Here is a 27580-nt window from a genome sequence, read left to right on the forward strand (position 1 = left end):
TATTTTTTTAATAAGCTTTATTTATATTTATTTATTTGTTTGTTTTTGGCTGCATTGTGTCTTCGTTGCTGTGCGCGTGCTTTCTATAGTTGTGGTGAACGACGGCTACTCTTCACTGCGGTGCCCAGACTTCTCATTGCGGTGGCTTCTCTTGTTGCGGAGCATGGCCTCTAGGCGTGTGAGCTCAGTAGTTGTGGCTCGCGGGCTCTAGAGCGCAGGCTCAGTAGTTGTGGCGCACGGGCTTAGTTGCTCCACGGCATGTGGGATATTCCCGGACCAGGGCTCGAACCCATGTCCCCTGCATTGGCAGGCAGATTCTTAACCACTGCGTCACCAGAGAATCCTGCAATTAAGTATTTTTAAATGAAGGTATGTATATTGTATTTTTAGACATAATGCTATTGCACACTTAATAGACTACAGTATAGTAAAAACATAACTTTCATATGCACTGGAAAACCAAAAAATTCATGTGACTTGCTTTATCGTGGTATTTGCTTTATGGTCGTGGCCTGAAACTGAACCCGCAATATCTCCAAGGTATGTATAATTGAAAATATGCATTGAGAGATGGAGAGAGGTCAGTGCTAGACATATGGGTTTGGTGACCATTAGCACACATGTGGTAATTAAAAACATAAATGTACATTAGCTCAGAGTATCACTGTTCAGTTCTAAAATGGTGAGCTCTCCATGTTGCTTACCAAAGCAATTCCTAACTCCTCCAATCGGCATTCAGACAAAACAGTAATGGTTCAGCACTACGGACAGTGGCAGGACTGCGTGCACTTCCCTGCCCCCTCCTCACCCCACCCCCAATATTTTAGTTCTGTAAGATCAGGACTTCATTATCTTTCCCAGCCTAGCTTTCTCTCTTTACTTCCTACCACTGCTCTGGCCCATATTATATGCTTAAGTCATCTTGTTCAAGCTTTTGTTTCTATCAGATGACAACCTGAGGCCCAAAGAGGCTAAACAGTTTGCTTAAAACCACATTCCCGGTTGGTGGATATCCTAGATCTGTTCTCAGTACATCATCTCTTCTCTCGTTTTATTTGTTCCTATATCTTTTTCCCCTGGATTCTGGAAGGTTTTTTGAGTTCGTCTTCAAATTCATTGATTTGATTTTTGGCATTTTCCTATCTTGCTCTTTGCTGCTTTCATTGCTTTTTTAAATTTTTTTTTATTTTACTTTTACAGTCCTATTCTTATTTCTAAAGCAATTGCTCCTAATTTCAACTAGTTCCCATTTAAAATATGTAATATTTTTTAAAGTGACAGCTTTATTGAGATAAAATTCACATATCATAAAATTCACTCTTTTAAAGTGTACAGTCTAGTGGGCTTTAAGATATTCATAGAGTTGTGCAATCTTTCCCATTGTCTAATTTCAGAACATTTTCATCATTCCCCAAAGAAACCCTATTTACTTACTAAAAATCACTTCCTATTTCCCCTACCTGCCACCCAGCCCCTGGCAACCACTGATCTGCTGTTTTTATGGATTTGTCTATAGTGGGACATTTTACATAAATAGAAGCATAAAATATGTGGTCTTTTGTGTCTGACTTTTTTCACTTAGCACGTTCTTAAGGTTCATCGATGCTGTGGCATGTATCAGTACTCCATTCTTTTTATTGCTGAATAATATTTCCGTGTGTGTGTATAATTTTATCCATTCATCAGGTGATGGACATTTGTGTTATTTCCATTTTTTGGCTATTATGAATAATGCTGGTCTGAACATTTCTGTTTAGGGTATTGTGCAAACATACGTTTTTATTTCTCTTGGGTATATTTCATTTCTCTAGGAGTAGAATTGCTGGGTAATATGATAGCTCAATGTTCAACTTTTTGAGGTACTGGCAAACTGTTTTCCAAGATGGCTGTACCATTTTACACTCCAACCAGCAACGTATGAGAATTCTACTTACTCCACATCCTCACCAATACTTTTTTTTTTTTTTGCGGTAGGCGGGCCTCTCACTGTTGTGGCCTCTCCCGTTGCGGAGCACAGGCTCCGGACGCGCAGGCTCAGCGGCCATGGCTCACGGGCCCAGCCGCTCCGCGGCATGTGGGATCTTCCCGGACCGGGGCACGAACCCGTGTCCCCTGCATCAGCAGGCGGACTCTCAACCCCTGCGCTACCAGGGAAGCCCCTCACCAATACTTTTTACTGTTTGTCTTTTTTTATTACAGCCATCCTAACTGTGTGTGAAGTGGTATCTCATCATGGTTTCATTTTCCTAATAACTAATATTGTTGAGCAACTTTTCAGATACTTATTGACCATTTGTCTATCTTATCTGGAGAAATGTCTATTCAGATGATTTAAAAATTAATTATTTGTCTTTTTATTGTTGAGTTGTAAGAGTTCTGGATACAAGTTCCTTACCAGTTATATGGTTTGCTAATACTTTCTCACATTCCCTGGGTGGTCCCTTCACTTTCTCCAGGTTTCTTTTGAAGCACAAAGTTTTTACTTTTGATGAAGTCCAATTTATCTGTTTCTGTCTTTTTTGTTTGTGCTTTTGGCATCAGATCTAAGAACCATTGCCTAATTCAAGGTCACAAATATTTGTGCCCATGTTTTAAGAATTTTATACTTTTAGCTTTTAAAAAAAATTTAATTTATTTATCTTTTGGCTGTGTTGGGTCTTCTTTGCTGTGCGCAGGCTTTCTCTAGTTGCGGCGAGTGGGGGCTACTCCTAGTGGTGAAGCGCGGGCTCTGGGCACGCAGGCTTCAGTAGTTGTGGCACACGGGCTTAGTTGCTCTGCGGCATGTGGGATCTTCCCAGACCAGGGCTCTCAAACCCGTGTCCCCTGCAATGGCAGGTGGATTCTTAACTACTGCGCCACCAGGGAAGTCCCTATACTTTTAGCTTTTACAATTAGGTCTATGATTTATTTTGTGCTAAATTTTGCATATAATGTGTATATGGTGTGATGTTCTTTTGCATCTTGTTGATAGCCCAGCATCTTTTCCTGGGTTTTAGAGTTTGCTAAAGTTTTTTGTTTGTTTTCTTTGTATTATTAACTGTTCATGGATGAGGTCATTTATGTTTACACCTCTGGTTAATTGCCTTTTATAGATTAAAACTGATGCTTTTAATCTAGAAGATGGTTCTTTCTGCTTGTTCATTTTTATGACTGTGTTTATCTCCATGGATGAAGTTCACAAGTTTCAGAATTGTTTGAGGGTCCTATTCAAATATTAGGTGCAGACAATGGGAGAAGGGAAAAATTAAGATTTTTCACAGTTCTACTTTAATATGTTGGATTCCAAGTGTCTGCTGGAGTAAGGGAAGAGTTACAGCAAGAGGGGGCAGGGTCAGAGACAACCACTGTGTCACAGAATTCTTGTTTTCTTATGGCTCACCTCAGTATATGAAGGGTAAGCTGGGATGTCCTGGGATATTGCTCTTTGTGGACTCTAGCATTTAGTGTTCTTCCTATAGATGTTGGTAGGATTGGTATTTGTCCCTCCCTACCTGCCCTATATCTCACATTTACCTCTAGACACAGAACACTTTAATAGCGAGCCCTTAAGGTTTATAGCAAGTGCCAATTCATATTTCCCCCCTTTTTATACCCCTTTGGATATTCAATAGTAGTTAAAACATGTACACTTAGATCAGTGTCTTGCATCAGAGCCCTTCTTTCAGCTTCTGATTTGGCTCTGCTCATTACTGATTATTCTTGGCTTCCATCTACCGACCCACATTAGTTCAGCTTCCTACTCTCATCAACCTGAATGGTTATTTTCTGTTTTTTGCTGGTGTTTCCTATACTTGTCCTGCCCTAGTCACCAGCCCCCTGACCTTGGTGACTGATTTATTTCTTGATGTTTTAGAGCAATAAACTACAATTAGAGATCAGATTGTGCTTCTGCCGGAGGTCCCGAGAATTTCCACATTGCCTCACCTTTCTTCATTCTTAGAGTGAACCCCAGTTACACCTGAGGTAACCAAATCCTTGTAATGTATAAGCGCCTAACACACATAGGAGCTTCTGAAAGATTTTGAAGTACCTTATTCATGTTTATATTGCCAATGGCACTTAGCATCACATATGTACACAGTAGGTGCTCAACAAATATTTAAAAATTCACTTGAATAATTAATAGAATAACATGTCAATTTCTTAGTAAATAAAAAACTTCTCTAACAGCTTGAAGATAGTTGTTGTTTTTTTTTAATTTATTTTTGGCTGCGTTGGGTCTTCGTTGCTGCGCATGGGCTTTCTCTAGTTGTGGTGAGCAGGGGCTACTCTTCGTTGCGGTGCGTGGGCCTCTCATTGTGGTGGCTTCTCTTGTTGTAGAGCATGGGCTCTAGGCACACAGGCTTCAGTAATTGTGGCATGGGCTCAGTAGTTGTGGCTCGTGGGCTCTAGAGTGCAGGCTCAGTAGTTGTGGCGCACAGGCTTAGTTGCTCCATGGCATGTGGGATCTTCTGGGACCAGGGCTTGAACCCATGCCCCCTGTGTTGGCAGGCGGATTCCCAACCACTGCGCCACCAGGGAAGCCCCTGAAGATAGTTTTTCATCCTTACATTTATTTTGATGGTGGATTTGAAATGGTACAAATGGATATCAGTACTTTTTAAACAATACCTTCCTAGAGATAGTTTAGAGAAATACCATAGTCTCAGTAAGTTTTAACAGTGAAAGAGTTGACAGATCAGTGGTGTAATTATACTTTTATCTCCATTATATTAATTGAAATTAGTACTTTTATTATTAATAGTAGTTTAAAAAATATATATATTCTCAATTCAGTTCCGAAAAGGATTTAAGGTAGTTGACATAAACATATACAATATAACAATACCTAATGTAATAACAATAGTAAGTTATAAGGAAAACAAAGAGAGAGAAAATGGGTGTAGGAAAAAAAGGTAAAACCAGGAGAGAGGTTAGTAAACAAAATGTATGCTGCAAGCTCACTTACATGTACTTGCTTGTGGAAAGCTACATATTTGGTTCTGACTTTTGCAAGCAGTATCAAGAGGGCTCATAACCAGTTACAGAACTGGTGTCCATAGATTCAAACAAATTGCTTGGGATAAATACAGTTTCTCCAGTTACTGAAACCAGAAAGAAATTTCTCCATAAGGTTGTCACAAAGACGACACTGTAAGTTACAATGATCACCATTCTTACAGTCAACACAGCACCCTTTTGTAGAAGTCATTTCTCAATATAGGCTAGGAACACAGAGTTCTTTAAACAGAAAGTTCAGTAGACTAAATTTAAGTTGTGCAGTGTTTTTAGTGCTGACAGTAACCCTGCTGGTTGTCCTAATGAGGAGAACATTTCCATGGTCAAGTTGAAATGGCACGACGCCTCTAATGCAGCTCAATAGCCTTGAAGAAGTTTTCAGATCAGTGGGCATATTGTTGGATAAAATACACAGAAAAGTCAAAAGAGCAAGAGGTCTGTGGTATTAGTCAGATTTCTGCTGCAGTAGTGCTGCATAACAACCAGCCACAAATTTTAGAGGCTTAAAACAGCAGATGCTTGGGGGGGGTTTTTTGTTTTTTTAATATTTCACTTTCACATTTTTCCTTTTTTTTTGAATTTTATTTTATTTATTCTTTTATACAGCAGGTTCTTATTAGTTACCCATTTTATACATATTAGTGTATATATGTCAATCCCATTCTCCTGTTTTTCTTGCTCAAGGTTTGGTCAGCTCCACATCTCCTCGTTCTTGAGTCAGTGGCTAGCCAGTAGATTACAGAAGCAAAGAAGTGCTAAAGCCAAAGACAGGCATATGTAAAGCCTCTGCTTGCATCCCATGTGCTAACTTCAGTTGGCCAAAGCAAGTCACATGGTCAAGCCCAATAGGGTCAGTGGGGAAATATATTCTGCCTACTCTGGTGGGAGGTGCTGCAGAGCCACTTGACAGATGCCATGTAATTCCACATCAGGGAGGGACAATCCAATTACCATCACCATAATTCTGTTTGCTACACCCCTTCACATTTCACTTCCCATTTCAGACCTCTAAGGATCCTACAACATTGGATTAGTAAGGAAATTTAAAGATTGTCTAGTATGATCCTTTTTGTTTTAAATATGAATTATCTGGGGCACAGAGAGACTAGAAGACTTGCCTATAAGTCAGTTCAAAGCTCTGCTATGTGAAACTAAATGTACCGCTGACTTTCCTCTCTACATTCCACTTCCAAACCCCAGCTCTATGTGGAATTAAATGAGTTTAGTTCATGAGATAAATCTAGGATTAAGGACCTAAACTTCAATCTCCAGAGATAAAAGCCTAGATTGGCTGCAGATGTAAAGAGTTTTGATAGTACACTGAAGGGAGACCTTAAATTCTAGGTTCTGACTGTAAAAAATTGGGTTCTCATAGGGTTTTTCTAATGAAAATATTTACAGAGTCTGAGTTGTTATTTAAAAATAGGTAATGTTTCCAGAAGGAAATGTTTAGTTTCTTTCCCAGTTGCTTTCCATTGTCTCCATGTTTTATCTGACAAAGAATCAAATGTAAGTAAGGGCAAGGGGGAGGGGAGGTGGACTGAATGGAAGATTGCCAGAGATGTTGGAAAGCTATGAAACAGGTCATGTTCAAGCTGACTTTTGTTTTTTAAGTTTCCCTAATGTCCTCCCTAAGGTAAATCACCAGTGGCTATATGCTTGGCTTACTCCTCAAAAGCAGATCTGAGCTGGTAAGCACACTGAAATGCACTGGAGTCGGGTTTGTTTTGAGAGAAGGGAACAGCTGTTCCTCCGGAGTCCTCAGCAGACGTTGAGCCTATCCATTACCTCAGTGTTCCTACATGCGTTGCTTACAGCCCTTTCTGTGTTCTGTTTACTGTGCCAATTTTGTTGGTCAGTGTGACTGGATATTACTTTTTTTTTTTTAAGAGATACTTAATAGTTAATATAGTATTTGTTATTAATGTCCTGTCCAAGTTTGAAAGTTTCTTTAACATTTCATGGTTGTACTTCTAGTTTGCTTACTTCTGTGAATCGACACTTCTAGCAAGAAACTTGACCCCTGTAGATGATATTATCTTGGAGGAATGTAGGGCTAGGCTAGAGAGTAGTTTTTCTGAGAATCAGTGATCTGACCACACATAAGAAACAAAGCCAGATAAGAAGCAGCCATTCAACATAAAAAACAGAGTGATAATTTAGCTATATAACATTAACAAAGGGGCATAGGAAAAGATACAAAATATGTTTTAAAATATTTCCTATCCTAATATTGTTCTGTTCCCTTTATTTTACCCTCAAACAGATGGTCCCCAAGTTTTCAAGTAGGAGCCCATTTTTAAGATGAAAAAATTTCACAGAGCCCCACATAACAGTAAAATTGTAGTTTTAGTAGAATTTGATTGAGACGGCACATTAGGACAAAGCACATTGTTATGAATTCAGTAATGCTTTTAATTAAAATCATACTTTATTGAACAAAAGAGCATCTACATTCATTTGAAGAATAGGCATACATATCAATGCAAGCCAACTTATTCAGGGTACAGATATAAGCATACTTCATGGAAGTATGTGGGTCTCCCTGTAATAATTATAAAGATTGGCAGATGTCCATGGCTCATAGTTTGGCATCTAAACTTTGTTCTCCATTTTTATGCCTGTCAGTTTTGGAAGCTGTCCTATTTAATGACATCATTGGTCTCTCTCTACACAGGCACTGCATATTCTTACTAGTTGGATTAATCAGGACATAAGAAAATGAACTGAGCCTTGTCTTTCTAAAAGAAGACTGGAGTTTAGGACCTTTTTTTTTTTTTGTTTTTCAATCTACTGTATGTTTCCTTGAGGAAATCAGTATCTTTGAGATATTGATATATCTTTTACCTTTTGCAAAATTAAGGATGGGGGCTGGGGAGATACTTGCTCTGCCCAACTCAACAGATACTGTGAGGTTCAAATTAGATTATGTAGCACCTAATTATATAAACAATAAATGGTAGCTGGCCAGTCAGTATTTGAGTAGAATCTTCCCATTTAGAACCTAATTCTTAGCTGTTGCAGTACTAGGAATGCATAGTTCATCCAGAGTTACATTGGCCTGGGTGACTGCCATGCTCCCCAGACTCAGCAGTGGCTTGTGGACAGAAAGCAGAAGGTCTGCACAGTGGACTGGGTTGAGAGTGGTGACTTAGTTTTAAGATTTACCATGGCCTTTTCAGTGAATCATTTAATCTCTGGGCCTCAGTTCCTTATGAATAGAGAAATGGACCAAAATCTCAAAGGTGTTCACTTTTTGCAGTGGGGCTCTTTTCTTTTCCTAAATGAAATCTAATTGCAAAACTCCAATGTATAAACCAGACACAAAACAACACACAATTTTCACATGCAGTTTAAAACTTTCACTGTTTGCCATTGAGGCCCTAGGAGTACACCTTGAAAACGACTGATTTAGTTCACATTTAAGCTCCAACTCTAAATGAAGATGCCCACTTATTAAAGTGAGAGATGTTCCTTCCCAGAGAATTGCTAGTGGTCATCTCCATGAGACATCTAGCCCTGATGGTCATGTCCATTCAGGAAATCAAACCTTAGATCAGAACTTTGAGCATAAAATAAATCAAATCAAGTTCTCTAATTTTTTTGGCTGGGCTGTGTGGCTTGTGGGATTTTAGTTCCCTGACCAGGGATTGAACCCCGGGCCCTCGGCAGTGAGAGAGCTGAGTCCTAACCACTGAACCGCTATGGAATTCACCACAAGTTCTCTATTCTTGAGGAATAGTTCTGTCAAGCAGTGGTTGACCTAGCTTAATGCCCTTCTTCATGCTAATATTTTATTTTTTTTCTCTAAAGAAGTGGGCAGGGAAATCTAGAATCTCAGCACCATTCCCCATAGATCAGTGTTGGAAGAAACCTTACCCTTTAACTTGCCTTTTTATGTCTCCATGTAGATCTCCATACTCCTGACATGACTGTCCTCCTAACATTCAAAATATGCATCGTAGACTCCAGGATGAGAACTTTTCAGGTCATCATATGTTTGAACACACCTGAGCCAGGCTCTGCCTTGTGCATTTCCTACGTTTGAGGGTTTGCTACCATTGGAGATAGAGTCATTTCTCTTTCCTCCAAGGAGTAATTCTTAGACATTTCGTTTATACATTGATCTGAAATATGACTGTCTATAGATTCAAACATCATCAAATGTGTAACTATTTGATGAATGAGTCATATTACAGCATGCTCTAGACTACAAGTTCCCCATAAGATTCTGAGCTACTGCAGGATATGTTTTTGTTTCCTCAGCGCCTAACAGGACCTGAGGTACTAAGGACACTCGATAAATCTTGAATGACTGACTAAATGAATTAAGTGAATTTGTGGCAACTCGTTAAGCAAGAAAAGACTGAATTACTTTATTATTTTCAAAAGCAGCAATTATAAAGTTTATAACTCAGTTTGTCACTGAGCAAATCTAGTTTGTACCTTCAGACCCCAACAATGCCCCTGCATTGTCACAGCTTCAGAAAACTTGAGTCTCTTTCCTTTTTTTTTTTTTGGCCGCACCCCATGGCTTATGGGATCTTAGTTCCCCAACCAGGGATCGAACCTGCACCCTTGGCAGTGAAAGTGTGGAGTCCTAACCACTGGACTGCCAGGGAATTTCCCAGAAAACTTGAGTTTCTAAACCACACTGATGCCATTTTCAGGGTGCAGATTGAACTGCCATCCAGTATCTGCCCCCATTTCCAGCCACTGAAAGAACCGCAAGGAGCTAGAGCATGAGGCTGGCAGCCGATGAGGGAACCAGAGAGACTACCTGGGTTCTAATCCTGGCCTTTGTTTGCTATGTGACTTTGGGCAAGTTACTTACTATCTCTGTATCTATGACATGGATATTAGTTAATGTGAGGATTTAATGAGTTGATGCACCTAAAGCTCTTGGAACAGAGCCAGGCATGTTGTAAACGTTCAGTAAGTACTGACTTTCGTATATTCATCGTGGTTTAGTGGAAGGAGCATAAGCTTTGCGTTAGTCAAGACAGGCTTTTAATTCAAACTCTGGCCGTTTTTCTTGTGTCATCATTTAATCTCACTAAACTTGTTTCATCTTGTGTAAAATGTGAATAATAACATAGGGGTGGGGGGAAAATGCTATTTAAAACTACAGCAGACAACAGCCTTCAGATTCCTAAGACTCTAAATTTAGGAAAACACCTTGATGAGCCTACTTTGTACATGAAGGTGGAAGCCCCAGGCAGAGAACTAAATTGCTTTGCCTGATAAAGTAAGAATTTTGAGCATTCCAGAATTTGAGATGAAAGCACCAACCCCAGGAAGGAGAAAAGTCCAGCAATAGAGCCAAAAACCTGGGGCTCTATTTGGGGCGAGAGTCTTAATAGTCAACGCTGACTTGTTACTTGGCACCGCAGTGGACCATTCCTTACCTTTTCACCAGAATATAAATAGATGTTTGTCGCACAAGGAATCATGTGTGGGTGATACTTTGGGAAGTGAAGAAATTGGGATGATGTGTTTGCGGTATTGGGGAAGGCAGTGCAGTAGAAGGGAATGAAAACACAGAGGGATGTAGAGGTGAGATGAAGAAATTTGGCCTGGGTAGGAAAATAGAATGTGAGGTCAGGAAAAGAAACCTGGAAAAGTGGGGAAAACCAGCAGATTTCTCACCAGTGTGAGACAGCAATCAAGTACTTTTATTTTACACTGATCTTAAAAGATTTAAAAAATGAAAAAAAAAAAACCAAAAAAACCCAAGAGTCAGTTGAAGAAACTAAGTACCCTGGCATTTGTGCTACACACTCACCAGGATTCTTATGACAATTAGTGTTAATGGATGTAAACTCCTAGCACAAAGTAATCATTCTATAAATGATAACTATCATCCATTCAGCCTGTTAATTCATATATTATTCAGTGACTCTTTATCAAACCCAAGGAAGCTGGGCAAACAGCAGCTGGTATATGTTGAGGGCAGTGGAGCATATACAGGCTCATTCATTTTACCTAACATCCCTCCTCCTACCCCCCACTCCTCTACCCCTGGCCTCTGTCTTTCTGCACCAGAAAATACACTCCCTGACCCTTCAGGAGGGCCAGGGCTGTGCCCCTCCGGGAGCATAGGCAGGCTTGTGTGATTAGAAAAGATTTTTTCCTCTGTCATGTTCATGTAAGAGAATGCTTATACAATGAAAGTTTAAAACTTATTTCATTAATCAACTCAGCTGAGGTAAGAGTGACAAGCAGGGTTTTAAAAACATGGAGTTATTTTACCTATGATCCATTTTCCAGTAAATGACTACCAAGATAGTTGGAACACAAGAGTAGGTAACGGCTTTATTTTCCCAAGATGTAGTCATTGTGATTATTTTTAGATGAAAGATTTGAAGCCAGAAGCACAGCTCATAATTATGTTGCTGTGATTCTATAACCAGTTGTTTTGTGGAATTAATTCAACCATGACAACTTTAAAGTCATCATATTTTCCAAAAAAAAACCCTGCAGATAAAAACTGAAAATAAAATATTCCATGACAAGAAGTGCTGTTTCCTACGATTATCTCACATCTTTCTACTTTCGAAGCTTGCACAGCCCTTAGCCCCTTTCCTAGTTCTCAGCTCTTACCCTGCTCTACCATTATCGAACCCCCAGACAGCCCCTCCTTCAGGAAGCATTCCTAAAGACCCCAGCCTGATGAGCGCCCCTTCCTCTGAACTACTGCATTGATTGTGGATGGTCTACCACCTTCCTTAGAACTCCTCATTCTCTCCCTTGAATTTTAGTTCATTTTCAAATATATCTCATTATTTCCAAAGCTAGGTTTTTACTATGTAACAATTTTGCATTACAAAAACAATATGTCAGAGACCAATATTATCAAAAATTTGGAAGAGAGAGGAAAGAAAAATATTCATAATCTCATCATCTTAACACTAATTCTGTACTCATCATTTTAGGGTGTTTTTTCCTAAACTTTTTTCTATGCTTATTTTTTTCACTGATTTAATTCCAGTGGTGATGCAATTTCATATTTTGACTTTTTTCAACTAATGTTACATCACCACAATTATGCTAATTGCTATAAGCCTTCATAAATATTACTTTAAAGCCTGCATAATGTTGACTATTGTTAAAATTTTAGATTGTTAATTACAGTCCACTATTATAAATGATACTGCAGTTGACATATTTATGCATATAGTTTTTTCAGTGTGTGTATTCATTGTGTACGTGCATGTGTATTTTCATATTTTTTTCTTAGGATAGCATCCCAAAGGAAGATTACTGAAACAAAGAGTATGATGATTTTTATGGTTTTAGAAACATATTGCCAAATTGGTTTCCAGAGTTGGACCTATTTATAACACCAGAAACATATGAGAATATCCGTTTCTCCAGATTTTCCCCAGAATTATTTTCTTAATTATATAATCTTCATATAAACAAATAAAATGATGTTAGTTCACTTTTAAGTTTTTACTACGAATTCTTTAAAACATACAGAAAAGTATGGAGAAAAATATTAATCCATAGCCCTGGTTTATCAAATCTTAACACATTTTCATATCTTCACTAGTTTTATAAAAATAAAATATTACATATATGGTTGAAGTCTTTGTGTACCCCCTTCCCAATTTTGCTCCCTATCCCCCCTCTACAGAGACAACTGGAATTGGATGTTTATCATTCCTTTGCATTTCCATTTCTATATCTTTTAACTGTTAAATCTTTGATTACTAATGAAGTTAAACTCTTTCCTATGGCATAGCTCATAGGAAAGTACTCAGGTCCCAGAGTCAGATAGAACTGGCTTTGAATTCCTGCTCTGCTTCTCACTCTGCATGTCTCTTTGGACCTCTCTGTGCCACGGTTTACTCATCTAGAAAATGGAGATATAATCATTCCTACTATTCTTTATGTTATCATGAAGATTAAATGCTACAGTTCAGGCAAAATTCTTGGCACAGTGTTCAGCACTCAGCACTACCTTTCATTATTGCTCTAGTTTCTCTTTTGGATTGCTTGCTCCTTGTCCTTCTGAAAAAGATTAGCTCACCTACAACTTTTGAAACACTTTATCAAACATGATCCTGTTTACTCCTCATGACAGCTTTATGAGGTAGTACTGCAGTGATCCCGTTCGATAAATGAGGAAACTGAGCTCAAAAGGTCCAGGGCCAGCAGGGAACAGGGCTGTGTCTGTACTTGCATCTCTGGTAGCTGGCACCTTACATTGTGCATTTCTGTGCTGCAGTACCATCACCCCTGAAAGTTAACAAGCCGTTTCATGATATAATATTACGGGCCTATGAGGTAGTTTTAGCGCTGTTCTTTAAGATAATCATTATAGTTAGATCCCAGTTTCTTTCTCTATTTATAATTGTTTTCTTTTTCTATATTCTCTAAATATTCTATAAGAAATATTTATTGCTTCTATAAAACTAGATATACGTTTAAGTGCAACAAAAAACGTTACCAGTTATATAATATAATTATATTTACATTGTTAGAGATTTAAGATCTCTAAGTTTGGTATGACTTTTCTCTGATTTTTTTTTTTTGATAAGACAAAGTAAAGATCTTATGCAATTTCTGCGCCCAAATTTCAGTCCATGAATGCATTAATCCTAAGCCTTCTAACTAAAATAAGCCCATAATGATCCTGAGTGTTTAACAGTTAGCTGCAGTAAGATTAAAATTTTATGACTTATAAAAATTTAATTTTAAAGGAAAAATAATGTCTTATTAAAATGCATTTGTAAACTACATTTCATGAAACCTTATTTTTTATTTTTTTCCCAAGGAACAGTAAAAAGTGCCCTGGGTATAGATTATAATCTACTCTGGCATGCATTAATAGAACACATTAATAAATATCAATTCTGTTTATATAACTCTTAAACTACAAGAACATTTCTTAAGATGACATTTTATGGTAATCATATTTTTCTCAGTTCTCATATTTCGCTCATTTTTTTCTTTGAACATTCTGATCTCTCACATTGAGTGATATTCTTCTTATCATATTTAAGAAAACCAGGGACTTCCCTGGTGGCGCAGTAGTTAAGAATCCTCCTGCCAATGCAGGGGACACGGGTTCGATCCCTGGTCCAGGAAGATCCCACATGATGCGGAGCACCTAAGCCCGTGCGCCACAACTACTGAGCCTGCGCTCTAGAGCCCGCGAGCCACAACTGCTGAGCCCACATGCTGCAACTACTGAAGCCCGCGCACCTGAAGCCTGTGCGCTTAGAGCCCATGCTCCGCAACAAGAGAAGCCACTGCAATGAGAAGCCCGAGCACCTCAACGAAGAGTAGCTCCCCCTCACTGCAACGAGAGAAAGCCCGGGTGCAGCAATGAAGACCCAACGCAGCCCCAAAAATTTTTTTAAAAAATAAATAAATTTATTAAAAGAAAAAAAGAAAGAAAACCAGATTCAGATAACCCAAGAGGGGAGGGAGTTAATGACGCAGTTACAGGCAACATGACAAAGCCCCCCCAGGGCATGGTAGACTGAGGGACCCTTAATGGCAACTAGAGGAGCAGAGAGCATCTCAAGACTCAGGAAAAGTGTGAGTTATGGACACGATCACACAAAGGCTATTTACTGAACTAAATACTAAAGTATTTTGAAAAGATATAGATCCCGCCAACCTAAATACAGTGTCCGTTTTGGTTTTATTCCAATATGGGAATAATCTGGCTCTTTTTTCTTCCAGAAACTACAGGGTTCAGGTAAGTGGCTGAAGTGTGGGTTACTGGGAGTCTATAAAAACCATCACTTTATAAATGACAGTCTACCCCTCATCTGGCAATCTGACAATTCTCCCAGCTACTCACTGGAGCAATGCTCTGGGTCTGGCTTTTTGCCAGTATGTGAAAAGGGATCAAGGCACATGCGCTTCACTGTGGCTGTCACTGTAGGTCTCCTTCAGCAGAACTTCTCCAGGAGCCGGCCGTCACCTCAGCAGAAAGCCACCTTGCAGCCGAGAAAGGTCACCTCTTACTGGAGACTGTATTAGCCGGAGAATGCCCATACATACCAAAACATTCTAAGGGAATGCATTATAAGCCCCTAGGTGAAAATACAACAGAGAAACTACAGTGCCTGGTATCGGCTTCCCGTGTAGCTGGTAGGTACTTACAGGGTGATAACTACCTCCGCCCTGGAAACACGGAGATCTGCACACTCATCTGCTAACTGAGTCTCATTTCCTCTAAGAAATGTTAAGCAATCTGTCCTAAGAGATGGTATGGAGGAAGATGAAAATTCCTCTAAAAAAATGATACGGTAAAACCCAAACTCAAACCCAGAGCAAAAGTTGCATTGCTCTTCTACGCTTCGATTTTTTAGAAACAGCTTCAGGCAACAGGCTCAGGAGCTGGGTGAATTCAGGGGCCATTTTAGGGTAAGCCGGGTGGGATTAGATGTTCCAGTCTGCACCGTTGTCCTAAGCCTGCCGTGATCTGAAACTTAGCTCTTGGGCCTGGGCCAGAACCAGGCTGGCATTCAAGGGTGAGCAAAGAAGGCAGCAGCCTTCAGGCAACTGCTGTGCAGAATTCTCTGGATAATGCCTTTGGCTCTGTTCTCTCCAATGCTGGTCAGATGCCCCCAATCCATCCCCTGCCTCCTTAGTGTCACAACAGGTGCCTCCTGCTGAAATCATACACCTTTTTAAGACAATGAAAATAAATCCTACCGCTATCTCTATCTTTTGGTCTCGGTTGAAAACAGTTACCTTTCAGTGATGGTCACAGTATAGATAACTTGCCCAGTTTTACTAAGGCTAAAGTTTGCTCATAACTTCATTAGATTATCTGTAATGGAATAAAAAAGTACCTAATTATTTAATATATTTATATAATATCCCAATTAGGAAAATGTCATATAAATTTATGTATATCATATATATATCTTTTGTAATTTATTTTGTCATCATTCATAATATATGTATGAGGAGTGTGAATTTAATTTTAGATGCTTTGTTCATTGTTAATTCATCTCAGATTCTCTGAGTACTTATGATAATGAATATTTGATGTTCAGGTGGCTTTTCTGTGCTTTCATTTGCAATTTTGCAGTTCAGTAATTGGTGATTAAAGGTACAGAGAACATTTTTAAAAAGTCTCAATTGGGTTTCCCTGGTGGCGCAGTGGTTGAGAGTCCGCCTGCCGATGCAGGGGACACGGGTTCGTGCCCCAGTCCGGGAAGATCCCACATGCCGCGGAGCGGCTGCGCCCGTGAGCCATGGTCGCTGAGCCTGCGCGTCCGGAGCCATTGCTCCACAATGGGAGAGGCCACAACAGTGAGAGGCCCGCGTACCGCAAAAAACAAAAAAACAAAACAAAAAGTCTCAATCACTATAATAAAAGTACAAATTGGTTATTCTAGGTTTTTAAAAACTTTTAAGTCTTACTGGGTTGTAAGAAAAGTCTATAAGAAGTTATTCCTTCTGAATTCAGTTTTAGGTAGTATGTTAAAATAGATGCCCCAAATACAACATTATAAGAAATTAGAAATGTTTAAGAAATATCTTGACTATGGCTCAAAGTAGAGAAAAAATAGACCAATTTTAATGAATTAATTTTAATTAAGTTAGTCTAGATATGTCCAAATATAAGGTGATCCCCATTTTTTTTTAAGACGCATTTTCAAAAATGTGTCCCAAGTTTGGGACAACTTGACATGTTAAAATTTTGAGATATTAGTGAAATGGTTAAATGTCAACACAATATTGTTGCTTAACAATAACACGAGATATGTTCCTTTTTTCCACTTTCACATTTAATATGTATTTTTAATCACTACAATGTAGTAATTATTGTAGTACATTTTATGTTTTAAATTTATCTTTTTTAAAAAAAATACAGATTCCTGATTTTATAGATTGAATTTACATCAAGCTAGATGACTTTTCCAATCAGTATGTTGTTGATCAAAATAAAGTAAGAGGGTGATCCATAATGTTAGAGACTTGTAAGGACTGGAGCACAATATGACTCTATCTTTTCTGAGTGATAATTTGGGTTAAAACCCCCAAACAACCCACACCTTATAGATATGTATGTATGTTTACAAAACAGAAAATTCAAAAGCTATAAAGGGTTATAGTGAAGTAAGCCAAACTTTCATACCTGTCCCTACTTTTTCCTGCTCTGCTTAGGTACTCAACAAATATTTACTAAATGAGTAAGTAATGAACATTTATATACTACCTTCTTTCAGTTTTTTAGTATGTATTATTTTTACAATCAGAAAAAAATAACAAAGATAAGAAATTAGTTCCCCCATAAATCCAGAATTTATAGCTAGACTTGTCTTTTATTTTCTGAATATATAATACTTGTTAAAATTCCATTGAAATTTTAGCTAAAATGTCCACTCTTTAAATCAGCCCAGATCACTCTAGGGATTGTTTTAGTGATATTAGCTCTATTTACAGTTCCGGAGATCCTTACACATTCTTCTATTGTGTAAGCAATACGGGGAAAATTCTTTGGAATGAAAACTTACCAAAGTTAGCAGAGCTATTCAATTGAATACTACCTACTACCTAGAAGTAACGAAGCTACTGTGAAAACTGTCTTAATGTTTTAAAATTATTTGAGTAGTGAAGTTGTAACAAATTAATTACTCTTAATTAGCTAATTAAATCCTGTGGACCTCAGTGAACTCGACAAGTTGCATAAGTTTGTAGTCTGCTTCTGGAAGCACTTTGGATAGCGGCAAACTTATCTAACTGGGGCAGCAGCAGCCAGGACCACCCCAGGCAGGACTATTGAGGACTTTGTCCCGTGAGTTTCATGTGTGCCCAAGTGGCGTTCTGAGTCCACTCAAACCTGTTGTTTCTCTCAATCCTGCCTTCCTCTGCTGTTCAAAATGTAAGGTGCTTATTTATCTATACCATTGTCTGGTGTCAGTCCATGCTGCTCTGTGCTGCCTTTCTGGTAACTCATCCTCGGTTGACAGTCCTCAGAAACACTTTCAGCATGCTCTAAGAACCCCCATTTTACTATTTACAACAAACAGATACATAGATGAAAATCTAACTCTTTTATATCTTTATCTTCACGTATTGTTTCAGTTGGGTTCTCTGGGAAGCAGATGCTAAAATGGAGTTAGGAGTGTAAGACGTTTATTGGAGGGTTAAAGATAAAAGGGGCAGGAAATAGGATTGGAAAGGAAAGGCTCAGACCACAGTGCATATCAGATGAGGTCTCAGTCAATCCAATGGGGAGCTAGAGGACAAAGACTGATGATTAGAAGGGTTCTGCACTGGAAAGACTAGCAGGCCCCAGTATCTCTGCTGTGCTCAGCCATTGGCTGGGGCTCTCCAAGAAAAGAGAGGCCTCCAAAGCTAAGGCAGATCCCGCAGGTGCTAACAGCGTGTGGACTGAATGTCCTTGTGGATAACATCAAGGTCTTTCTTGAAGGGAAATCAGAGAGAAGCAACTCCAATGCTACCTCATAGATTGAATTCCTCCACTGCCCCACCTCTGAAATCTGAAACTCCAACATGCTACCCATTCACCCTAATGCCCTATCTTTCCACCATTCGCTCCCTTATTCTCATTATATCTGCTGTTTGATTTCATGTGAAACTTCCACTCCCTTACTCCTTGAACCTTCTCTCAACATTTCACCCTTTCTTGACATCACTGCTTTCTCCAGATAGGCCAGACCCGGTTCCCCATCACTTCATCCATGCTCCAGCCAATATCCTTAAATTCTTTGCTCCTTTTCCCTAAATGCCCACAATGCAAAATCCTGTTTATCCATCTGCCTTCTTTATTCCTATACTCAAAATGATGGCCGCAGCTAAAGAAAATCATACAATACTACAGATTAATGTCACATGGTTTCCAGTCTTAGCTGAAGCCTAAACACTGCACAGAAATCCTATAATTAGGTACTTCCTTCTCACATGGCACCGGAAGAAAAATCTTATAATATTTGTTTTTGCAACATGTTAAAGAGCATGATAGGGAAAGCTCCTTAGATTAGATTTGAATTGTAGCTCTTTCCTGCCTATGTGGCCTTATTTAACTTCTAGGTCTTTTTTTCCCCAGTCCTTTTTTTTTTTTTCTAAAGATTTAATTTTATTTATTTTTGGCTGCGTTGGGTCTTCGTTGCTGCACGCAGGCTTTCTCTAATTGCGGCGAGTGGGGGCTACTCTTTGCTGTGGTGCGTGGGCTTCTCATTGCGGAGGCTTCTCTTGTTGTGGAGTATGGACTCTAGGCGCACAGGCTTCAGTAGTTGTGGCGTGTGGGCTCAGTAGTTGTGGCTTGCGGGCTCTAGAGTGCAGGCTCAGTAGTTGTGGCGCACGGGCTTAGTTGTTCCGCTGCATGTGGGATCTTCCTGGACCAGGGATCAAACCTGTGTACCCTGCATTGGCAGGCAGATTCTTATCCACTGTGCCACTGAGGAAGTCCCTCCTCAATCTTTAAAATGGAGCTAATATTAACAGTTGATAGCAGATTGTTTTCAGGATTACATAAAATATTTCATCAGTTTAGTGAAAATTCTCAAACCATTGAGAGTATATACCCTCAGCTTTTTCCCCACTAACTGCTACCAACTGAACTCTATTGAAAACTCCTCTTTCCACTGAGTACATCCCAATCCAATTTCATAACATTCTGTACATTTGGTTATTAAAACAGTCCTCTTCTCCACTAGTGCAGGTTAGATAGGAAACTCTGTGTGTGTGTCTCTAGTGAAGGCATGATCAGCTTTCTTGAACTCCACACTTCCCTCCTTCCACACATCCATTTGGTGTTTGAAAAGGAAGACAGGTAGGGAAGAATTTGTTTCCTTATAGTTTGTCAAGGTTGCTGTCCCCTTTCATTGTAAATGACCTTGAATCTTTTCTGAGGCTCAGTATGACCAGGTGGCGACCATAATAAGTTCCACTGACAAAGATGTCAGTCCTCAGCAGTTCCAGTAAACATTGATGGTCCCTGGAAGACTAAACTTTATCTTTTGGTTTAATTTCATCCTTCACAGCCTCACTGCCCACCCATAGGACTGCTCCATTATTCAGTGATCCATATCTTACCTACTTTCTCATTAGCCATTGCAACCCAACTCTGGAGCCAAAGTTATAGGTGGGATTCATTTTCTGTACCTCCCAGGAATCAGGGACTTGAGATGAGGTTTTCTCACCCTTTTGGCCTGGCTACACCACCCAGCCACCTCTCCCTAATCTTCCTTCTTCTATTTTGGTAGCATTGGGCAGAGACAGGAAACCCAGTAGCTAAGCAGACATCCATATGAGGAGTTCAGGGAATCACAGCCTAGAATGAAGGCTTCTATGAACTTGGCCCCAAAGAATTTGGTAAATATTTCTCATAAGTGTATCATTTCACCATAATCCCTGGACTAATTAGCAACCCCAAAGGGTCAGGAAATGATATCAATCAGTACTTTACACTATTCTGATATACCATTCTGATACAAAGCATCATCTATAACTAACCTAGATGTACCAATCAATGCTATTTTTCCTTGGTGAGTTATAATGGGACTCCATTTCTAGATTGTATGTCTGTGTCACCAATACAGGGTGCACATTTTTCTAAGCATGCTACAAATATTAACTCATTTAATGCCCACAAAAATCCTATGAAGTAATTACTATTGTAATCCACAAATTACAGACGAGGAAATTGAGGCACAGACAGGTTAAGTAACTTATATCTCTTCTTTTCACCTTTGTATAGTTGAATGAATCTGCTAGGAATCCAATTAAGATTTTCAAACTTGTCGTCAGGAGAAATAATTTCTTAGTTTTCTTTTTTTATTATTATAAGTGGTTATTTGAGATTATGACAACCCATAATAAATTTGGTAACCTGTCATTTCTGTGATCTGAAAGAGGTTATATACTGTAGTCCTTGTTACACACTTGACACACCAGAATTATCTGTTCCTTCAAATTTTTCAGACTTCATCCACACATCTGTTTCTATCAAGTGGCAATTGTTCTTTGGGAACACTTTCAATTGTTACTGGTTGGCTTAATTTTTCTACATTTTGTTGGTTTTGATATTTTATATTTTTGTAAATATTAAACTCTCTTAGGGTTCCCTATATTATGCACAATACATTTTTCTAATTTTATTTTATTATTTATTTAATTGAATTTTATTTTATTCATTTTTTATACAGTAGGTTCTTATTATTATCTATTTTATACATATTAGTATATATATGTCAATCCCAATCTCCCAGTTCATCCCACCCCCACCCCTGCTTCCCCTGCTTGGTGTCCATACGTTTGTTCTCTACATCTGTGTCTCTATTTCTGCCTTGCAAACCAGTTCATCTGTGCCACTTTTCTAGATTCCACATATATGCATTAATATATGATATTTGTTTTTCTCTTTCTGACTTACTTCACTCTCTATGACACTCTCTAGGTGGGATTCATCTTCTGCATCTCCCAGGAATCAGGGACTTGAGATGAGGTATCCTCACCCTCCACCTCTCTACAAATGACCCAATTTTCTTCCTTTTTATGGCTGAGTAATATTCCATGGGGTATATGCACCACGTCTTCTTTATCCATTTGTCTGTCGATGGGCATTTAGGTTGCTTCCATGACCTGGCTATTGTAAATAGTGCTGCAACGAACATTGGTGTTCATGTGTCTTTTTTTTTTTTTTTTTGCGGTACGCGTGCCTCTCACTGCTGTGGCCTCTCCCGTTGCAGAGCACAGGCTCCGGACACACAGGCTCAGCGGCAATGGCTCACTGGCCTAGCAGCTCCACGGCATGTGGGATCTTCCCGGACCGGGGCACAAACCCATGTCTCCTGCATCGGCAGGTGGACTCTCCACCACTGCACCACCAGGAAGCCCTGTTGGAAGATTTTTAATCACAGTTTCAATTTCATTGCTTGTGATTGGTCTGTTCATATTTTCTATTTCTTCCTGGTTCAGTCTTGAAAGGTTATACCTTTCTAAGAATTTGTCCATTTCTTCCAGGTTGTCCATTTTATTGTCATAGAGTTGCTTGTAGAAGTCTCTTATGATGTTTTGTAGTTCTGTGGTGTTCGTTGTAACTTCTTTTTCATTTCTAATTTTATTGATTTGAGTCTTCTCCCTCTTTTTCTCGATGAGTCTGGCTAATGGTTTATCAATTTTGTTTATCTTCTCAAAGAACCAGCTTTTAGTTTTATTGATCTTTGCTATTGTTTTCTTTGTTTCTATTCGATTTATTTATGCTCTGATCTTTATGATTTCTTTCCTTTTGCTAACTTTGGGTTTTGTTTGTTCTTCTCTAGTTCCTTTAGGTGTATGGTTAGATTGTTTTTTTGAAATTTTTCTTGTTTCTTGAGGTATGCTTGTATAGCTATAAACTTCCCTCTTAGAACTGCTTTTGCTGCATCCCATAGGTTTTGGATTGTCATATTTTCATTGTCATTTGTCTTTAAGTATTTTTTAATTTCCTCTTCAATTTCTTCAGTGACCTCTTGGCTTGTTGACGCTTCCTGATGGAAGCTGGGGGTAGAGCTGGGTAGAGCTGGGTGTTGCTCTGGTGGGCAGAGTTCGGTCAAACTTTAATCCGCTTGTCTGCTGATGGGTGGGTTCCCTCCTTGTTGGTTGTTTGGTCTGAGGCGACCCAGCGCTGGAGCATACATGCTCTTTGGTGGGGCTAATGGTGGAATGTGGGAGGGCTCACACCAAGGAGTACTTCCCAGAACTTCTGCTGCCAGTGTCCTTGTCCCCGCATGCAACTATGCATATATATACACACACACATATTTACACACACACAAGCATACACAATCACTGTTTTTATTACTTACCTGTATTGTCTCTACTTATGAAAAATTACTAAAATATTGAAGTTCTGTAATAAATGTCTTAGCTTGTAAGATCCTCCTTATGGTCTTTACCTACTGTTACAATGAAACAAAAACATGCTGCTTTACAAAATTGGGCTTAGTAATCGTTAGGTAGTCCTGTCTCTCAGTCTTGTGCTATGACTGATTTTACTCATTCTGAGAACCGTGGATACTGGGTGTGTCATGGATGTGGAGGGAAATCTCAGTTCAGTATACAGTTGACTCTTGAACAGTCGAGTTTGAACTGTGTGGGTTGACTTATATGCAGATTTTTTTCAATAGTAAATACTGCAGTACTACAGGATCCCTGGTTGGTTGAATCCTCGGATGTCAAACCGTGGATACTGAAGAACCAGGGATTCGGAGTGACTATAAATTATACTCAAAAATGCCTATCACACAGAGGGTCGGCACCCCCTAACCCCTGTGTTGTTCAAGGATCAACTGTATATATATTCAGAATTCATATGATAAAAAAAAGGATGGTTATAGTTTACCTTATTTACATAATATTCTTAGTATTTCAGTTATTTTAATTGCATTAGATCTCTATCCTCTCAAGTTTAATTAGTAGGGACACAAAACTTTTTATCTTTGGTGCCAAATTCCAAAATAGCAACATGTTTTTCTCTTTGCTTTTACTCTTATTTCAATAAGTATTGAAATATTTTACATAGTCTCAGCTTCACACATACTTTTTTGCTGTATATAGTGGCATGCCCTTCAGTTTGACAAAAACATGTAGAAAACCTGAGTAAATGATTTTTTAAAAACACTGCTTAGAATTGAATGGAAGTAGGCAGAGTTTTGGAATAACAATAGTACATATTAAACTCACAAAGGATTAAGATATATCTGCAATAGTTCATACATTTCTTGGAACTGTGTAGAAAAAGTTTAGTATTTAATAAATGCTATACCTAATATGAGAGTATGGTAAGTATAAATCATGAAAAAAAAAGGATACTTTCATCTGGTTCTATAGCTTCTGATAATTCATTTTAGAATTTACTTTTTTAGGTTTCTTTTTGAACCTATACTATGCATGCGTCATATTACATGAACTAATGTACATTTAAATCACAGAAAGAAACCAGTCACATTTTTTTTTTCATGTTTCTGTCACTTTCTATCCTTAGAAACAGTTGACCCTTGGCCAATTGCTCATGATTTGGAGAAATAAGTGGAACTGTACCCAGGGGACCCTAAATGTAAAACTGCAATCTGATAAATTACAAAACAGCTGTGGTAAGTGATAGGTTATACACCTAGATGTAATTTAACCTCTAAAAGTTTTAAGCAGTATTTCCCAATTACAGGGTGCTTAAATACAAATATGAGGCCTTTGTTAGCAAACATCCAAAACAGGAAAAAGCATCACTGGACTCAAAGCCTGTTGAGGGTTAGGGACCTGCTTTCTGGTTTACCTGATTCATCGGCCATGCGCAGAGCTCGCCTCCTTCTACAGTGCCCGACCAATATTTATTAAATGCACTATTTTAGATCTAAATATTGGAAGGATTATAAATATTGCCCATGAGAAGTAAGATTTAAAAAGAGATTGCTGCATCCTTTTTTCCTTCTCAGGATACCTGCTCCTGTACTATGGGTTCAGGTGAAGGGTGGGAACTGACCAGGCAGAGGAGGAACGTGAAGGTTTAGGGTGTAAGGCAGTTACACTCCCATTACACACTTTCGTGCCATTTTCACTCCTTTCTGATTGCTTATCTGAAACATCGGGCTACTAGATTAAAATTTACAGCCCCTCCCTGAACCTTCTGGTACTGAGTACCTTGGGGCTTTTCTGCTTTTTTCTGCGCAGGTCTCCGTGTCGTAGATATTTTGGTATCTGTTCTCTCCCCCGACCCCACACCCAGGCATTGAATTTGCGAGTTGAGGAAAATGACTACTTCTCTATCCTCCACAGTGATCTATAAACGATGCTTATGAAATGCATGATGACAACTTTAATCCCAATCTCAAATGAGACTGGGAGTCCCTCAGCCTCTCCCGAGGAAACCTCTTTCATCACTCCCAAATGAGACTGGGAGTCCCTCAGCCCCTCCCGAGGAAACCTCTTTCATCACAAGCAGTCGTGAAGGGAGGGCAGGTCTTCCACGCCCTTTTCTGAGCTATGCCCTGCAGGCCCTGAGGGATTACCCAAGGTGGTGGGGGGGAGGGGAACCAAAAGACGAGGCCCGGGGCCAAGTTTCCTCCCTCTCCTCATCTCGCAGGGCGCGGGGATGGGGAAGGAGGGATGCCGCTGGTGTGTCCGAGCGACTATTTGCCACCTGCGGAGAAAAGCGGAATAAAGGTACCCACTGGTACCCGTCCGCAGCCCCGCCCGGCGCCGCGCACGCCGTTTGTAAGCGCCCGATGCCCCGCCCCCACCAGGCCCCGCCCCTCCCCGGCTCGGGTTCGGGCTCCCCCAGCGGAGGCGGGGCGGAGAGAAGCCGCAGCTGCAACTTCGCCTGGAGCCTCTGAGGCTGGGCGCAGCCGGGGACCGAGTCGCCGACATCGCAGAGGCGCCGCTTCCCCGGCCCGGGCCTCAACCGAGCCGGCTCGACCATGGCAGCCGCCGCCGCGGCGAATCCGGCCCCTGCGCTCCCCGCCCGTCGCTGATCGGCCGTTAACCAGCCCGCCCGCTGGTCCCCCGCCGGTGCCGCAGCGGCCCAGGCTTCGGACAAGTTTCCGCCGCCGGAGGCGAAGGCAGGGAGGACGGACGTGGGGAGTCGGGCGCCCCCGGCCCACTCGGCGCTCCCGCCCGCGATGTGGGGGCGCTTCCTGGCCCCGGAGGCCGGCGGCCGGGACAGCCCCGGCGGAGCCCGCAGCTTCCCGGCGGGTAAGTAACGGGACAGGCCCCCGACTGGGGTGGGGGTCGCGGCCGACCGCGGCGTCTCGGGACCCCGCCAACGCTCCCCGCCCTCCTCAGGCCTGGTTTCCCCCTGGCCGCCCGCCCCCGACGCCGCTCGCCAGCTCTCCAGCCCGGCTTCTTCCCGGCTGCTGACGCCCGGCCCCGCGGGCTGACTTCTGGCGCCCCGCGTCCCCGGCCCTGTCCGCCCTTCATCGCGGCACACGGGCTCGGCGCGGCTCGGTGTCCGGGCCGCTCCTCCTCGGGCCGCAAACCGGGCGCCCCAACTTACAGCTCGCTTGGGCCTCCTCGGGTTAGGCTTTGTTGTGCGTCCTCCTCCCTTTTTCTCGTGGGGTGTGTGGCCGACGTGGGTAACGGGGCTCACGGAGCCCCGGGCGGGAAGGTCGCTGCGACCGTGCTGCAGCGGCGGCGGCGCGGCGCGCGCCAGGGGGACCGGGATCTGCTGCAGCCGCGTCCACACACCCTACTTTAGGGCGCGTTTTGGGGCGGAAGGAGGCTGCTGGTGATGCCTTGGCTGCAAGTGCCCGCCGAGGGGTCCTGCCCCTCACTGCGACCTGGTCACCGCCCAGCAGCCCTCTCTGGAGGACATGTCCTGCCAAAGCCAGTCGATCTTTGAGCAATAGGGGTGTTAATCCGTTTGCCTGTCCCTGGCCCTTTCAAGGAAAATTGGGGGTTTGCCGCGTTGGGTGTGTGAAGAGAGCTGTTTGTAACGCACAGCCATTTCATGCCTTTTATCACTTAAAAGTTGTGTAGGAGCCGCCAAATTAGGATAAATCGTCCCCTAATTTGTGATATAAAAAATAAGGCTTGGGTTGCCTGTGACAGGTTATCTGACGTTGACGGTTCTTTCACGCACTTTAATCTTAATTGAATTTTGAACCCCCCATGAGAAGCTGCAAGTTATATGGATCATTTATCCAGAAAAAACCGCCATATGTACTTACACAAAGATTTTCCTACAACTTTAGATGCTTCTAGGACTCCTGTTAAGTAACCTTCTTACACAAAATGAGCTCTACTTGTGTAAATGACATTTTGGTATACATTTTCAAAGCTGTTTGAGAAACAAAAAAGCAGAAGCATTTGGAAGTGGTTTTTTGTTGTTAGTATTTTTGCGATTTAAAAAATATCAGGCACAAACTCAGATTTCTATTAAAATTTCAAATAATGCAATTCTGTGATAGTTTAGAAATTTGTGATGTGGGGTTTTTTTTAGACATATATAATTTTGTCATCTTTATTTAGGGTGTAATTGACAAATAGAAATTGTATTGATAGATACATTTAATATGTGCAACTTGGTTTTGATATACACCCACACACACACACACACATTGTGAAATGATCTCCACACTCAAACTAGTTGACATATCCATCACCTCATAGTTACCGTCTTTTTGTGTCGTGTGTTTGGTGAGAAAACTTTAAGGTCGCCCCTCTTAATGCATTTCAAGCATACAATACAGTATTGTTAACTGTAGTAGCATACTGTACGTTAGATCTAGACATAAAAATGTTAAAATCCAGAGTTAGATTTGAAATCATTCTCTTAAATTTGGTCCTGCTGCAACACTTTTAGAAATAATAGAATTGAACGTAGGCATGAGTTTAGTAAAAAAAAATCATATAAGTAGGAAATTATTTTCTCTGAAATGTATACCATTTGTCCTAAGAAGAGGAGACAGCACTTGAGAGGTTTTTGATGCTCACTGGGTGCTTACAAACTCTGCAATCAAAGTAACTTCAGTGAATGAGAAGGTACTTCATTATCCCTAGAGGCTGGAGGGAATGGTTTCAGTTTATCTGTACATGTCAGAAGCCATCTGTAATGTCTTTGTAACCTAACCTCTTAAACTTTATTTGTAATAATAACATGTTT

The 27580-nt window shown here is 40.5% G+C and overlaps 1 protein-coding gene and 1 long non-coding RNA gene across 2 annotated transcripts in view; one reads left to right on the plus strand and one right to left on the minus strand.

Annotated features, from left to right (window-relative positions):
* On the minus strand, positions 1–26289 carry LOC137204601 (uncharacterized). The gene is made up of 2 exons (XR_010933750.1): positions 25973–26289; positions 1–343 (listed from the first exon to the last, which is right to left on the minus strand). It is a non-coding gene; the product is annotated as an uncharacterized lncRNA (long non-coding RNA).
* CEP85L (centrosomal protein 85 like) overlaps positions 25342–27580 on the plus strand; it is a 154988-nt gene continuing 152749 nt past the window's right edge. The window contains exon 1 of the mRNA XM_067702261.1: positions 25342–25671. Coding sequence (XP_067558362.1) covers positions 25599–25671 — 73 coding nt within the window. The 5' untranslated portion in view covers positions 25342–25598. The remainder of the gene's footprint in view (positions 25672–27580) is intronic.

This window comes from Pseudorca crassidens, chromosome 13 (assembly GCF_039906515.1).
Source record: "Pseudorca crassidens isolate mPseCra1 chromosome 13, mPseCra1.hap1, whole genome shotgun sequence".
NCBI classification, from domain to species: domain Eukaryota; kingdom Metazoa; phylum Chordata; class Mammalia; order Artiodactyla; family Delphinidae; genus Pseudorca; species Pseudorca crassidens.